Raw genomic sequence first — 17,110 nt, 5'->3', positions numbered from 1 at the left:
AGCAGCAGTTGCAGCTGATCTCACTGGGTCCTGCAGCTGACAAGTGATGCGAGCACCAATGACAGCTGATCTCACTGGGTCCTGCAGCTGACTAGTGATGTGGGAGCAGCAATGACAGCTGATCTCACTGGGTCCTGCAGCTGACTAGTGCTGTGGGAGCAGCAATGACAGCTGATCTCACTGGGTCCTGCAGCTGACAAGTGATGTGGGAGCAGCAATGACAGCTGATCTCACTGGGTCCTGCAGCTGACTAGTGATGGGAGCAGCAATGACAGCTGATCTCACTGGGTCCTGCAGCTGACTAGTGATGGGAGCTGCAATGACAGCTGATCTCACTGAGTCCTGCAGCTGACTAGTGATGGGAGTAGCAATGACAGCTGATCTCACTGGGTCCTGCAGCTGACTAGTGATGGGAGCAGCAGTGACAGCTGATCTCACTGGGTCCTGCAGCTGACTAGTGATGGGAGCAGCAGTGACAGCTGAACTCGCTGGGTCCAGCAAGCAACTGACCAGAGATGGCAGCAATGACAGCTGATCTCACTGGTTCCTGCAGCTGACCAGAGATGACAGCAACAGTGAAAGCTGATCTCACTAGGTCCTGCAGAGATGTCAGCAGCAGTGACAGCTGATCTCACTGGGTCCTGCAGCTAACTAGTGATGGGAGCTGCAGTGACAGCTGATCTCACTGGGTCCTGCAGCTGACTAGTGATGGGAGCAGTAGTGACAGCTGATCTCACTGGGTCCTGCAGCTGACTAGTGATGGGAGCAGCAATGACAGCTGATCTCACTGGTTCCTGCAGCTGTCTAGTGATGGGAGCTGCAATGACAGCTGATTTCACTGAGTCCTGCAGTTGACTAGTGATGGGAGCACCAGTGACAGGTGATCTCACTGGGTCCTGCAGCTGACTAGTGATGGGAGCAGCAATGACAGCTGATATCACTGGGTCCTGCAGCTGACAAGAGATGATGGGAGCAGCAGTGACAGCTGATCTCACTGGGTCCTGCAGCTGACTAGTGATGGGAGCAGCAGTGAAAGCTGATCTCACTGGCTCCTGCAGCTGACTAGTGATGGGAGCTGCAATGACAGCTGATCTCACTGGGTCCTGCAGCTGACTAGTGATGGGAGCAGCAATGACAGCTGATCTCACTGGGTCCTGCAGCTGACTAGTGATGGGAGCAGCAGTGACAGCTGATCTCACTGGGTTCTGCAGCTGTCTAGTGATGGGAGCAGCAGTGACAGCTGATCTCACTGGGTCCTGCAGCTGGCTAGTGATGGGAGCACCAATGACAGCTGATCTCACTGGGTCCTCCAGCTGACTAGTGATGGAAGAAGCAGTGACAGCTGATCTCACTGGGTCCTGCAGCTGACTAGTGATGGGAGTAGCAATGACAGCTGATCTCACTGGGTCCTGCAGCTGACTAGTGATGGGAGCAGCAGTGACAGCTGATCTCACTGGGTCCTCCAGCTGACTAGTGATGGAAGAAGCAGTGACAGCTGATCTCACTGTCCTGCAGCTGACTAGTGATGTGAGCAGCAATGACAGCTGATCTCACTGGGTCCTGCAGCTGACTAGTGATGGGAGCAGCAATGACAGCTGATCTCACTGGGTCCTGCAGCTGACTAGTGATGGGAGCAGCAGTGACAGCTGATCTCACTGGGTCCTGCAGCTGACTAGTGATGGGAGCTGCAATGACAGCTGATCTCACTGGGTCCTGCAGCTGACTAGTGATGGGAGCAGCAGTGACAGCTGAACTTGCTGGGTCCAGCAATCAACTGACCAGAGATGGCAGCAGCAATGACAGCTGATCTCACTGGGTCCTGCAGCTGACTAGTGATGGGAGCAGCAGTGACAGCTGATCTCACTGAGTCCTGCAGCTGACTAGTGATGGGAGCAGCAATGACAGCTGATCTCACTGGGTCCTGCAGCTGACTAGTGATGTGGGAGGAGCAGTGACAGCTGATCTCACTGGGTCCTGCAGTTGACTAGTGATGGGAGCAGCAGTGACAGCTGATCTCACTGGGTCCTGCAGCTGACTAGTGATGGGAGCAGCAATGACAGCTGATCTCACTGGGTCCTGCAGCTGAATAGTGATGGGAGCAGCAGTGACAGCTGATCTCACTGGGTCCTGCAGCTGACTAGTGATGGGAGCAGCAGTGACAGCTGATCTCACTGGGTCCTGCAGCTGACTAGTGATGGGAGCTGCAATGACAGCTGATCTCACTGGGTCCTGCAGCTGACTAGTGATGGGAGCAGCAATGACAGCTCATCTCACTGGGTCCTGCAGCTGACTAGTGATGGGAGCAGCAGTGACAGCTGATCTCACTGGGTTCTGCAGCTGTCTAGTGATGGGAGCAGCAGTGACAGCTGATCTCACTGGGTCCTGCAGCTGGCTAGTGATGGGAGCACCAATGACAGCTGATCTCACTGGGTCCTCCAGCTGACTAGTGATGGAAGAAGCAGTGACAGCTGATCTCACTGGGTCCTGCAGCTGACTAGTGATGGGAGTAGCAATGACAGCTGATCTCACTGGGTCCTGCAGCTGACTAGTGATGGGAGCAGCAGTGACAGCTGATCTCACTGGGTCCTCCAGCTGACTAGTGATGGAAGAAGCAGTGACAGCTGATCTCACTGTCTTGCAGCTGACTAGTGATGTGAGCAGCAATGACAGCTGATCTCACTGGGTCCTGCAGCTGACTAGTGATGGGAGCAGCAATGACAGCTGATCTCACTGGGTCCTGCAGCTGACTAGTGATGGGAGCAGCAGTGACAGCTGATCTCACTGGGTCCTGCAGCTGACTAGTGATGGGAGCTGCAATGACAGCTGATCTCACTGGGTCCTGCAGCTGACTAGTGATGGGAGCAGCAGTGACAGCTGAACTTGCTGGGTCCAGCAATCAACTGACCAGAGATGGCAGCAGCAATGACAGCTGATCTCACTGGGTCCTGCAGCTGACTAGTGATGGGAGCAGCAGTGACAGCTGATCTCACTGAGTCCTGCAGCTGACTAGTGATGGGAGCAGCAATGACAGCTGATCTCACTGGGTCCTGCAGCTGACTAGTGATGTGGGAGGAGCAGTGACAGCTGATCTCACTGGGTCCTGCAGTTGACTAGTGATGGGAGCAGCAGTGACAGCTGATCTCACTGGGTCCTGCAGCTGACTAGTGATGGGAGCAGCAGTGACAGCTGATCTCACTGGGTCCTGCAGCTGACTAGTGATGGGAGCAGCAGTGACAGCTGATCTCACTGGGTCCTGCAGCTGACTAGTGATGTGGGAGCAGCAGTTGCAGCTGATCTCACTGGGTCCTGCAGCTGACTAGTGATGGGAGCACCTATGACAGCTGATCTCACTGGGTCCTGCAGCTGACTAATGATGTGGGAGCAGCAATGACAGCTGATCTCACTGGGTCCTGCAGCTGACAAGTGATGTGGGAGCAGCAATGACATCTGATCTCACTGGGTCCTGCAGCTGACTAGTGATGGGAGCAGTAGTGACAGCTGATCTCACTAGGTCCTGCAGCTGACTAGTGATGGGAGCTGCAATGACAGCTGATCTCACTGGGTCCTGCAGCTGACTAGTGATGGGAGCAGCAATGACAGCTGATCTCACTGGGTCCTGCAGCTGACTAGTGATGGGAGCAGCAGTGACAGCTGATCTCACTGGGTTCTGCAGCTGTCTAGTGATGGGAGCAGCAGTGACAGCTGATCTCACTGTGTCCTGCAGCTGACTAGTGATGGGAGCAGCAGTGACAGCTGATCTCACTGGGTCCTGCAGCTGACTAGAGATGGGAGCTGCAATGACAGCTGATCTCACTGGGTCCTGCAGCTGACTAGTGATGGGAGCAGCAATGACAGCTGATCTCACTGGGTCCTGCAGCTGACTAGTGATGGGAGCAGCAGTGACAGCTGATCTCACTTGGTCCTGCAGCTGACTAGTGATGGGAGCAGCAGTGACAGCTGATCTCACTGGGTTCTGCAGCTGTCTAGTGATGGGAGCAGCAGTGACAGCTGATCTCACTTGGTCCTGCAGCTGACTAGTGATGGGAGCACAAATGACAGCTGATCTCACTGGGTCCTCCAGCTGACTACTGATGGAAGAAGCAGTGACAGCTGATCTCACTGGGTCCTGCAGCTGACTAGTGATGGGAGTAGCAATGACAGCTGATCTCTCTGGCTCCTGCAGCTGACTAGTGATGGGAGCAGCAGTGACAGCAGATCTCACTGGGTCCTCCAGCTGACTAGTGATGGAAGAAGCAGTGACAGCTGATCTCACTGGGTCCTGCAGCTGACTAGTGATGTGAGCAGCAATGACAGCTGATCTCCCTGGGTCCTGCAGCTGACTAGTGATGGGAGCAGCAATTACAGCTGATCTCACTGGGTCCTGCAGCTGACTAGTGATGGGAGCAGCAGTGACAGCTGATCTCACTGGGTCCTGCAGCTGACTAGTGATGAGAGCTGCAATGACAGCTGATCTCACTGGGTCCTGCTGCTGACTAGTGATGGGAGCAGCAGTGACAGCTGAACTTGTTGGGTCCAGCAATCAACTGACCAGAGATGGCAGCAGCAATGACAGCTGATCTCACTGGGTCCTGCAGCTGACTAGTGATGGAAGAAGCAGTGACAGCTGATCTCACTGGGTCCTACAGCTGACTAGTGATGGAGCAGCAGTGACAGCTGATCTCACTTGGTCCTGCAGCTGACTAGTGATGGGAGCAGCAGTGACAGCTGATCTCACTGGGTCCTGCAGCTGACTAGTGATCTGAGCAGCAGTGACAGCTTATCTCACTGGTTCCTGCAGCTGACTAGTGGTGGGAGCAGCAGTTGCAGCTGATCTCACTGGGTCCTGCAGCTGACTAGTGATGGGAGCACCAATGACAGCTGATCTCACTGGGTCCTGCAGCTGACTAGTGATGTGGGAGCAGCAATGACAGCTGATCTCACTGGGTCCTGCAGCTGACAAGTGATGTGGGAGCAGCAATGACAGCTGATCTCACTGGGTCCTGCAGCTGACAAGTGATGTGGGAGCAGCAATGACAGCTGATCTCACTGGGTCCTGCAGCTGACTAGTGATGGGAGCAGCAGTGACAGCTGATCTCACTGGGTCCTGCAGCTGACTAGTGATGGGAGCAGCAGTGACAGTTGATCTCACTGTGTCCTGCAGCTGACTAGTGATGGGAGCAGCAATGACAGCTGATTTCACTGGGTCCTGCAGCTGACTAGTGATGGGAGCAGCAGTGACAGCTGATCTCACTGGGTCCTGCAGTTGTCTAGTGATGGGAGCAGCAGTGACAGCTGATCTCACCGGGTCCTGCAGCTGACTAGTGATGGGAGCAGCAGTGACAGCTGATCTCACTGGGTCCTGCAGCTGACTAGTGATGGGAGCAGCAATGACAGCTGATCTCACTGGGTCCTGCAGCTGACTAGTGATGTGGGAGCAGCAATGACAGTTGATCTCACTGTGTCCTGCAGCTGACTAGTGATGGGAGCAGCAATGACAGCTGATCTCTCTGTGTCCTGCATTTGACTAGTGATGGGAGCAGCAATGACAGCTGATCTCACTTGGTCCTGCAGCTGACTAGTGATGGGAGCAGCAATGACAGCTGATCTCACTGGGTCCTGCAGTGACCGGACATGGCATACCATAAGCCTTCAAAACAACTTGTCCTTGGTGTGATGACTCCCTGGCACCACATGTAATTACACCGCCTTCACAAATATATCATTTTTATATGTGATTATGTGGGAGGTTCAGCACAGAACTGTCCTAGAAATGCCACCTGCAGTACCACCAATCTCAGGGGTTTTATTTGCAATACTTGATACGACATGATAAAGTAGCCTTTATTATTATTATTATTATTATTATTAGTTTCTACTTCAGGGTCCATAGGGGGTCCACAGGGTTGACCTTGGGGTTATAGCTGGAACAGGATCCATGGGCACCACACAGTTAAGCTTTTAGCTCCCAGGATGCACTTGGGTCCTCCTCTATACCCCGCCCCCGAGCCACAGGCACCCCAGTGTAAGCTGGTGCCCGGCCGGAGTCGGTCACCGCGCAGGGGGGCTGCAGGAGCAGCCCCCAAAAGCTTTTATTTTAAGTTAAATTTTATTTATTTTTAATCTATTTTTACTACAGACGGCAGCGAAGGGCTGTCTGTACAGACGCCCACGCTGCCGCTCTGATCCCCGACTGGCGCCGCGACGCCAGTACTGATCTGGGGATCGCGGCGGGAGGGCAGAGTCCGTACTAGCCGGACTCTGTCTACCTCCCAGGACTGCTGCCGGAGTCGCCGGGGATTCAGGTAAGCCGCGCGTCGCTGGCTAGCGGCGGCGCGCGGAATGCCTTAAATGCAGTCCTTTAGCCTCCGGTCCGGGGGACAGACCGGAGGCTGCTGGCAGTGGCGGCGGGCCCCCCCCATAACCCGTGGGACCACTAGACCACCAGGGATAACCGGCAAGCGGGAAGCCAGCATCCCTGGGGTTAATGGCCAGCCAGGGGAGGAAGCCTTCCCTGTCAGCGGCTCCTCCCCTCAGCTCAGCGCGCCTTTCAGCACGCAGTCTGGCGTCGCTGAGCTGCAGATTCCTCGGCCACTCCTCCTCTGAGGTCTCCAGCGGCCATTTTCCCAGTGGCAGCGCAGATCTCAGGGAGCACGCGGACCGGTCCCCCTGTGTACCTCTCCCCTGATTAAGGACAGCGTACACAGCACTATAGCCCTCCCAGACACTGAATCTGGGCAGGTTGATTGTAGTGTAAAGGTGCAGTGAGTATATCTTCCTGCATGGTATGTGACTTTTTGCTAGTGCTGCCTGTCTGTGCTTATTTTCCGCTTACTGTCAGCTTATACCTATCCCTTTACTTCTCCTACAAGCCCTGCAGGTGTGTGGGGGAGGGGCGTTTCTACTGACCTCACTTATATAGATCACGTATTTGTGAGGTCCGTCACATACAGTTGTGTGCTACTCAGTGCCATATTGTGGGCTGTTGTTCAGCACACCGGTGAGTGCGTTTTACTTCTACCCTGGTGCCAGATATATAATATATTCTGTCATGTCAGACGAGGAGGTTGAGCGCTCGGTGGCTCCGGTGTTGGCCTCCTGCGGACGCTGTTCTGCAGGAGTAGATAGGGAGGATTTGTCACAGGATGGCCTGTGTAGTCGATGCCAGGTGGCTCCTGGCCCATCCAGACCTTCTCTGGCGCAGGAACCACCGTGGGCGATGTTTTCTCAAGTGCTGGTGTCTATTGCGGACCGTCTGTCGGTCCCGACTGCTCTCCCTACTAGGGCGGTGCCCCAGCCGACCATCCCCCATTCCCCGGGTGTCCCGCAGTTATTGCGGAGTCCTCCTGGGTCTCAATCAGTTGGTCCCTTTGGGGGGTTGCCTATGTATATACAGGCTTCCCCTGTGCCGCAGCAGCCTGTGGTACCTTTTCAGGCCCCTATGGCGACGCCTCCACCATGGGTGGATGTGCTCTCCAACTCCGTGCAAAATTTGGCGGCCGCTTCCTCGGCTTTTCAGTCAATGTTGCAGACTGACATGCCTTCTAGGATTTCTAAACGCCCACTCATGGCACGGGCTGCTCAGGTATCGGACTCAGAGGGTTCCTCAGATGATGGGGAGGTCCCTGATGACACTGACTCGGACGCCTCGGTCCAGGAAATGGATACCAAGTCGTCCATTAATGTGCGAGCACTAGTTAGGGCGGTGCGAGCTATTCTTCTTATAGAGGATGAGGCACCGGTTCCTAGGTCGAAGTTTCCTAGTTTCAAAAAAACTAAGGTGGCTTCTGCGGTGTTTCCCCTGTCTGATCAGTTGACGGATCATATGGCGGTAGCTTGGCAGGCGCCCAGTAAGAGATTCCTTCCTCAGAAGCGGTTGGCTTCTAATTACCCCTTCCCTGAGGCACATTGTAAAAAATGGGAAACTCCACCGGCGGTGGATTCCCATGTCACCCGTTTAACTCGGGGCGCCACCTTACCATTACCGTCGATATCCTCGCTGAAGGATCCCACGGACAGGAAAGTTGAGACTTGCTTAAAGTCTATTTACTCCCTCTCCGGGGCGGTGGCCCGACCGTCCATGGCCATTTCCTGGGTGGCCAAGGCCATTGAGGGGTGGGCCAATGCATTGGAAGATACCTTCCCGGACGACGCTCCGGATGTCCAGCGGGCGTTGTTGGGACAAATGAGGGACGCCGCTTCTTACATTGGAGAAGCTTCTTTAGATGCTAGTCTGCTGACCTCGCGGGTATCGGCTGCAGCGGTGTCTGCCCGCCGATCCTTATGGTTGCGGTCCTGGAGAGCGGACTCTGATTCAAAGAAAGGTCTGGAGGCCTTACCTTTCAATGGGGAATTACTATTTGGTCCGGACTTGGACAAAATAGTGGACACCCTGGCTAAATCCAAGTCGGCCTTCCTCCCTTCGGCGGCACTGCCTGCTAAGGTTCGGAGTTCGGCTTTTCGTTCCTTTCGGGTTCAGGGTAAGGCGAAAGGTCAGTCCTTCCCGAGACAGTCTGCGAGTAAGACGGCCTCTAAACCCAAGAAGCAAGCCTGGAGTGCTCGGCGCCCTTCTTCCAAGCAGGAAGATAAACCTGCGGCCTGATGGGACGGGCCTCCCTCTGGGGGACCTCAGAGTGGGAGGCCGACTTCTTCTATTTGCCCAGTGCTGGCACAATACCACCACGGATGCCTGGGTTCGAGAAGTGGTCTCCCAGGGGTACGCCCTGTCTTTTCGGCACAGACCACCCCACCAGTTTTTCTGCACAAGTCCTTCTCAGGACAAGACCAAGGCGTTACAGGTTCAGGAGGCTATAGAGTCCTTGCTGAAAGCAGGGGTCATTGTTCCCGTTCCTCTATCACAACGAGGGACGGGGTATTATTCGTCTCTGTTTCTGGTGCAGAAACCCAATGGTTCTCATCGCCCTATCCTCAACTTGAAGTCTCTGAACAAATTCCTCAGAGTTCCCAAGTTCAGGATGGAAACGTTACGTTCCATCATTCTGGCGATGGAACCGGGGGATTACATGGTGTCCCTGGACATCCAGGACGCCTACCTCCATGTTCCGATAGCATCTTCACACCAGCGGTATCTGAGGTTCGCTATCCTTCAACACCACTATCAGTTCCGGGCGCTACCCTTTGGTCTCTCCACGGCACCGAGGGTGTTCACGAAGATTATGGCGGTCATGGCCGCACATCTTCGGAACCAGAATGTACGGCTGCTGCCGTACCTGGACGACCTCCTGTTGCTGGCGAGCTCCCCGGAGGTACTGCTTCAACATCTCCACCTGACGATCGCTTGCCTGCAAGCACACGGGTGGTTGATAAATTGGAAAAAGTCCTCCCTGATTCCATCACAGCGGATGGTTCATTTGGGAGCCCTGCTGGATTCGCGTCAGCAAAGGATCTTCCTGACTCCGGAGAAGGTCGCCTCACTACAGCTGCGGATACGCAGTTGCCTGAGCCGTTGCCGCCTGTCGGTCCATTCGGCTATGAGAGTTCTGGGGTCCATGGTGTCGACATTCGACATGGTGGAATTTGCCCAGTTCCATTCCCGGCCCCTGCAGGGGCTGATTCTATCAGAATGGAACGGGTTACCTCACCGGATCCGCTCTCAGGTGCTGGTGTTGTCTCCGGACGTTCGGCTATCTTTGGCTTGGTGGCTTCAGACAGCTCATCTGGTCGAGGGGCGCCCATTTTGGGTCCCGGACTGGGTCCTGCTCACGACGGATGCCAGTCTCCGGGGTTGGGGGGCAGTGACCGGCTCTTTGTCGCTTCAGGGTCGTTGGTCAGCGGAAGAAGCACTTCTCCCCATCAACATCCTGGAACTGCGGGCAGTATACAAGGCCCTGCAGTCGTCCGGCCCCGCTCTTCACGGAAGGGCGGTACAGGTGCAGTCCGACAACGCCACCACGGTGGCGTATATCAATCACCAAGGCGGAACTCGCAGTCAGGCAGCGATGTCGGAGGTGTCTCGTATCCTGTCTTGGGCGGAGGGTCACATTCCAGTGATCTCGGCGGTCTTCATCCCCGGAGTCCTCAATTGGGAGGCGGACTTCCTCAGCCGTCACGACGTGCATCCCGGGGAATGGTCGCTTCACCCAGAGGTGTTTCAGCTACTCGTGGACAGGTGGGGACTGCCGGAGCTGGACTTGATGGCCTCCCGTCACAATCACAAGTTGCCCGTTTACGGGTCAAGGACAAGAGACGCAGGTGCAAGTCTGGTGGACGCGCTGTCGCTGACATGGACGTTTCACCTGGCGTATCTGTTTCCTCCGATATCCCTGCTTCCTCGGGTTCTGCGGAAATTCAAGCAGGACGGCGGCATGCTCGTGCTGGTAGCTCCGGCCTGGCCCAGACGTCCTTGGTACTCCGATCTGAGGAGCCTCTCCATCGACGTTCCGTACCTTCTTCCTCAACGTCGGGACCTGTTGTCTCAGGGGCCCTGCCTTTACCCGGATCTGGGTCGGCTGTCTTTGACGGCGTGGCTCTTGAGACAGCCGTCTTGAGGTCTCGGGGCTTCTCCAGTTCGGTTATTGGTACGATGCTCAGGGCACGCAAGCCTGCTTCAGCACGGATTTATCACAGAGTGTGGCACACTTACTTTCAGTGGTGTGAGTCCAGACTTTATGATCCTCAGGTGTTCCGAGTTTCTAGGATCTTGGAATTTCTTCAGTCAGGATTGGATCTCGGCTTACGCCTTGCATCTCTGAAGGTTCATGTGTCCGCCTTGTCCGTGTGGTTTCAACGGCGGATTGCAATACTACCAGACGTTCACACCTTTTTCCAAGGTGTTATCAGGATCCAGCCTCCCTTTGTGCCTCCGGTGGCTCCTTGGGACTTGGCGGTGGTGCTACGGGTCCTGCAGGGTCCTCCGTTTGAGCCTCTTGAGGCGGTGGAGCTCAAGTGGCTGACATTTAAGACGGTTTTTCTCCTGGCAATTGCTTCGGCCAGGAGGGTGTCTGAATTGGGGGCGCTTTCCTGTCGCCCTCCTTTCCTAATTTTTCACCAGGACAGAGCGGTGCTCCGCACTCGTCCTGAGTTTTTGCCCAAAGTGGTCTCGAAGTTCCATATTAATCAGGAACTTGTTGTGCCAGCTTTTCAGTCCCCTGATCTTTCAGCTGGTGAGACTTCCTTAGATGTGGTCCGGGCGCTTAGAATTTATGTAGACCGGACGGCTTCGGTTAGGAAGTCTGATTCCTTGTTTATCCTCTTTGGTTTTCACAAGAGGGGTTGGCCTGCCAACAAACAAACGTTAGCCCGTTGGCTTCGTTCCGTTATTTGTGAGGCTTATGCACAGGAGGGCTTACCTGTGCCAGCCTCTGTTAAGGCTCATTCCACTCGTTCTGTGGGTCCCTCTTGGGCTGCTAGACGTGGCGCTTCTGCTGTTCAGCTGTGTAGGGCGGCCACTTGGTCTTCAATTCAAACGTTTTTGAGGTTCTATGCGTTTGACACCTTTGCCTCTCAGGATGCATCCTTTGGGCGCCGGGTACTCCTTTCAGCACAGGAGCGTCCCCGCCCTTAGTTGTACTGCTTTGGGACATCCCCAAGGTCAACCCTGTGGACCCCCTATGGACCCTGAAGTAGAAAACAAGAGATATGGTAAGAACTTACCTTTGTTATCTCTGTTTCTACGAAGTCCATAGGGTCCACAGGGCGCCCGCCCTGACGCACCTGGCTTCAAATGGGCTGTGTGGCTGGTCACCGGTTTTCCGTCTCCTATTGCTGTGAGTATGGTTTCTTGTGTGTTCCAGTCTTCCTTCTCTCTGTTCCATATTCTCCTCCGGCCTAGGCTGCTTACCAACTGGGGTGCCTGTGGCTCGGGGGCGGGGTATAGAGGAGGACCCAAGTGCATCCTGGGAGCTAAAAGCTTAACTGTGTGGTGCCCATGGATCCTGTTCCAGCTATAACCCCAAGGTCAACCCTGTGGACCCTATGGACTTCGTAGAAACAGAGATAACAAAGGTAAGTTCTTACCATATCTCTTGTTTTTGCTAGTAATGTGTCCTGTCTCTTATACTATGCGGCCACCTGCTGCCTTTTTTTGCATTGCAGATGCCATTCTGATCGCCACCCCATTCTATGGAGGAATCACGCAGAGCATATTCCTGTACAGTGGCATTAAGTTGGTCTATGTGCACTTGGAGAGCAAGGTGAGGGGTGATGCTCTGTCATTATGGTGCAGGGAGCTGCTGTACGCTGGGTGTGTAAGGTGGGACAGTACAGGGATCTGCTGTACGCTGGGTGTGTAAGGTGGGACAGCGCAGTAATCTGCTGTATGCTGGGTGTGTAAGGTGGGACGGCACAGGGTTCTGCTGTACGCTGGGTGTGTAAGGTGAGACGGCACAGGGTTCTGCTGTACGCTGGGTGTGTAAGGTGGGACGGCACAGGGTTCTGCTGTACGCTGGGTGTGTAAGGTGAGACGGCACAGGGATCTGCTGAATGCTGGGTGTGTAAGGTGGGACTGCACAGGGATCTGTTGTACGCTGGGTGTGTAAGGTGGGACGGTACAGGGATCTGCTGTACACTGGGTGTGTAAGGTGGGACGGTACAGGGATCTGCTGTACACTGGGTGTGTAAGGTGGGACGGTACAGGGATCTGCTGTACGCTGGGTGTGTAAGGTGGGATGGTACAGGGATCTGCTGTACGCTGGGTGTGTAAGGTGGGACAGCACAGGGATCTGCTGTACGCTGGGTGTGTAAGGTCGGACGGCACAGGGATCTGCTGAATGCTGGGTGTGTAAGGTGGGACGGCACAGGGATCTGTTGTACACTGGGTGTGTAAGGTGGGACGGTACAGGGATGTGCTGTACGCTGGGTGTGTAAGGTGAGACGGCACAGGGATGTGTTGTACGCTGGGTGTGTAAGGTGGGACGGTACAGGGATCTGCTGTACGCTGGGTGTGTAAGGTGGGATGGCACAGGGATGTGCTGTACGCTGGGTGTGTAAGGTGGGACGGTACAGGGATCTGCTGTACGCTGGGTGTGTAAGGTGGGACGGCACAGGGATCTGCTGTACGCTGGGTGTGTAAGGTGGGACGGCACAGGGATCTGCTGTACGCTGGGTGTGTAAGGTGGGACGGCACAGGGATCTGCTGAATGCTGGGTGTGTAAGGTGGGACGGCACAGGGTTCTGCTGTACCCTGGGTGTGTAAGGTGGGACGGCACAGGGATCTGCTGTACGCTGGGTGTGTAAGGTGAGACGGCACAGGGATCTGCTGTACGCTGGGTGTCTATGGTGGGACGGCACAGGGATCTGCTGTACGCTGGGTGTCTATGGTGGGACGGCTCAGGAATCTGCTGCACGCTGGGTGTGTAAGGTGAGACGGCACAGGGATCTGCTGTACGTTGGGTGTGTAAGGTGGAACGCACAGGCATATGCTGTACGCTGGGTGTGTAAGGTGGGACGGCACAGGGATCTGCTGTACGCTGGGTGTGTAAGGTGGGACGCACAGGGATCTGCTGTACGCTGGGTGTGTAAGGTGGACGGTACAGGGATCTGCTGTACGCTGGGTGTGTAAGGTGGGACGCACAGGGATCTGCTGTACGCTGGGTGTGTAAGGTGGGACGCACAGGGATCTGCTGTACGCTGGGTGTGTAAGGTGGACGGCACAGGGATCTGCTGTACGCTGGGTGTGTAAGGTGGGACGGCACAGGGATCTGCTGTACGCTGGGTGTGTAAGGTGGGATGCACAGGGATCTGATGTACGCTGGGTGTGTAAGGTGGGAGGGCACAGGTATCTGCTGTACGCTGGGTGTGTAAGGTGGGACGCACAGGGATCTGCTGTACGCTGGGTGTGTAATGTGGGACGGTACAGGGATCTGCTGTACGCTGGGTGTGTAAGGTGGGACGGCACAGGGATCTGCTGTACGCTGGGTGTGTAAGGTGGGACGGCACAGGGATCTGCTGTACGCTGGGTGTGTAAGGTGGGACGCACAGGGATCTGCTGTACGCTGGGTGTGTAAGGTGGGACGCACAGGGATTTGCTGTACGCTGGGTGTCTATGGTGGGACGGCACAGGGATCTGCTGTACGCTGGGTGTGTAAGGTGGGACGCACAGGGATCTGCTGTACGCTGGGTGTGTAAGGTGGACGGTACAGGGATCTGCTGTACGCTGGGTGTGTAAGGTGGGAGGGCACAGGGATCTGCTGTACGCTGGGTGTGTAAGGTGGACGGTACAGGGATCTGCTGTACGCTGGGTGTGTAAGGTGGGACGGCACAGGGATCTGCTGTACGCTGGGTGTGTAAGGTGGGATGCACAGGGATCTGATGTACGCTGGGTGTGTAAGGTGGGAGGGCACAGGTATCTGCTGTACGCTGGGTGTGTAAGGTGGGACGCACAGGGATCTGCTGTACGCTGGGTGTGTAATGTGGGACGATACAGGGATCTGCTGTACGCTGGGTGTGTAAGGTGGGACGGCACAGGGATCTGCTGTACGCTGGGTGTGTAAGGTGGGACGGCACAGGGATCTGCTGTACGCTGGGTGTGTAAGGTGGGACGCACAGGGATCTGCTGTACGCTGGGTGTGTAAGGTGGGACGCACAGGGATTTGCTGTACGCTGGGTGTCTATGGTGGGACGGCACAGGGATCTGCTGTACGCTGGGTGTGTAAGGTGGGACGCACAGGGATCTGCTGTACGCTGGGTGTGTAAGGTGGACGGTACAGGGATCTGCTGTACGCTGGGTGTGTAAGGTGGGAGGGCACAGGGATCTGCTGTACGCTGGGTGTGTAAGGTGGGACGGCACAGGGATCTGCTGTACGCTGGGTGTGTAAGGTGGGACGGCACAGGGATATGCTGTACGCTGGGTGTGTAAGGTGGGACGGCACAGGGATCTGCTGTACGCTGGGTGTGTAAGGTGGGACGGCACAGGGATCTGCTGTACGCTGGGTGTGTAAGGTGGACGGTACAGGGATCTGCTGTACGCTGGGTGTGTAAGGTGGGGACGGCACAGGTATCTGCTGTACACTGAGTGTGTAAGGTGAGACAGAGCAGTGTACTACTAGTACCAGCAAGCCCTGGTTGTCCAAAACCACCAAATCTCCCTCTCCCTAAAAATTACGAGCATTTGTTCTGCAAGAAACTGCAACGCTGATATCAGGCCGGGCGTCCCAGTGTGAGGTCGGCTAATGTTAGGCCGGGCGTCCCAGTGTGAGGTCGGCTAATGTTAGGCCGGGCGTCCCAGTGTGAGGTCGGCTAATGTCAGGCCGGGCGTCCCATTGTGAGGTCGGCTAATGTCAGGCCGGGCGTCCCAGTGTGAGGGCGGCTAATGTCAGGCCGGGTTTCCCAGTGTGAGGGCGGCTAATGTCAGGCCGGGCGCCCCAATGTGAGGGCGGCTAATGTCAGGCCGGGCGTCCCAGTGTGAGGTCGGCTAATGTCAGGCCGGGCGTCTCAGTGTGAGGTCCGATAATGTCAGGCCGGGCGTCCAGGTGTGAGGTCGGCTAATGTCAGGCCCGGCGTCCCAGTGTGAGGTCCGATAATGTCAGGCCGGGCGTCCCTATGTGTGAGGTTTGCTAATGTCAGCCCGGGCGTCCCAGTGTGAAGTCGGCTAATGTCAGGCCGGGCGTCCCAGTGTGAGGGCGGCTAATGTCAGGCCGGTGTCTCAGTGTGAGGTCGGCTAATGTCAGGCCTGGTGTCTCAGTGTGAGGTCGGCTAATGTCTGGCCGGGCGTCCAGGTGTGAGGTCGGCTAATGTCAGGCCCAGCGTCCCAGTGTGAGGTCTTCTAATGCCACGCCGGGCGTCCCTATGTGTGAGGTTTGCTAATGTCAGCCCGGGCGTCCCAGTGTGAAGTCGGCTAATGTCAGGCCGGGTGTCTCAGTGTGAGGTCGGCTAATGTCAGGCCTGGTGTCTCAGTGTGAGGTCGGCTAATGTCAGGCCGGGCGTCCCAGTGTGAGGGCGGCTAATGTCAGGCCGGGCGTCTCAGTGTGAGGTCGGCTAATGTCAGGCCGGGTGTCTCAGTGTGAGGTCGGCTAATGTCAGGCCGGGTGTCTCAGTGTGAGGTCGGCTAATGTCAGGCCGGGCGTCCCAGTGTGAGGGCGGCTAATGTCAGGCCGGGCGTCCCAGTGTGAGGTCGGCTAATGTCAGGCCGGGCGTGCCAGTGTGAGGTCCGATAATGTCAGGCCGGGCGTCCCAGTATGAGGTCCGATAATGTCAGGCCGGGCGTCCCTATGTTTGAGCTTTGCTAATGTCAGGCCGGGCGTCCCAGTGTGAGGTCCGATAATGTCAGGCCGGGCGTCCCAGTGTGAGGTCCGATAATGTCAGGCCGGGCGTCCCTATGTTTGAGGTTTGCTAAAGTCAGGCCGGGCGTCCCAGTGTGAGGTCCGCTAATGTCAGGCCGGGCGTCCCAGTGTGAGGTCCGGTAATGTCAGGCCGGGCGTCCCAGTGTGAGGTCCGGTAATGTCAGGCCGGGCGTCTCAGTGTGAGGTCCGATAATGTCAGGTCGGGCGTCTCAGTGTGAGGTCCGATAATGTAAGACCGGGCGTCCCAGTGTGAGGTCCGATAATGTCAGGCCGGGCGTCCCTATGTTTGAGGTTTGCTAATGTCAGGCCGGGCGTCTCAGTGTGAGGTTGGCTAATGTCTGGCCGGGAGTCCCAGGGTGAGGTCGGCTAATGTCAGGCCGGGCGCCTCAGTGTGAGGTCGACTAATGTCAGACCAGGCGCCTCAGTGTGAGGTCCGCTAATGTCAGGCCGGGCGCCTCAGTGTGAGGTCGGCTAATGTCAGGCCGGGCGCCTCAGTGTGAGGTCGGCTAATGTCAGGCCGGGCGCCTCAGTGTGAGGTCGGCTAATGTCAGGCCGGGCGTCCCAGTGTGAGGTCGGCTAATGTCAGGCCGGGAGCCTCAGTGTGAGGGCGGCTAATGTCAGGCCGGGCGTCTCAGTGTGAGGGCGGCTAATGTCAGGCCGGGCGTCCCAGTGTGAGATCCGGTAATGTCAGGCCGGGCGTCTCAGTGTGAGGTCGGCTAATGTCAGGCCGGGCGTCCCAGTGTGAGGTCGGCTAATGTCAGGCCGGGCGTCCCAGTGTGAGGTCGGCTAATGTCAGGCCGGGTTTCCCAGTGTGAGGTCCGGTAATGTCAGGCCGGGCGTCCCAGTGTGAGGGTCCAGCTGTAGTGAGCACCGTT

General features: G+C 56.3%; 1 protein-coding gene across 1 annotated transcript in view; it reads left to right on the top strand.

Moving 5' to 3' along the window:
- The window catches only part of LOC148539162 (1-aminocyclopropane-1-carboxylate synthase-like protein 1), a 59,693-nt gene that overhangs the window by 26,566 nt on the left and 16,017 nt on the right, over positions 1-17,110 (top strand). Inside the window, exon 7 of the mRNA XM_088451810.1 lies at positions 12,052-12,149. Coding sequence (XP_088307936.1) covers positions 12,052-12,149 — 98 coding nt within the window. The remainder of the gene's footprint in view (positions 1-12,051; positions 12,150-17,110) is intronic.

This window comes from Taudactylus pleione, unplaced genomic scaffold (genome assembly GCF_031769625.1).
Source record: "Taudactylus pleione unplaced genomic scaffold, aTauple2 ptg000027l, whole genome shotgun sequence".
Lineage (NCBI taxonomy): Eukaryota > Metazoa > Chordata > Amphibia > Anura > Myobatrachidae > Taudactylus > Taudactylus pleione.
Note: the sequence above shows the minus strand (reverse complement) of the source record. Positions and strands in the feature narration are given on the sequence as shown.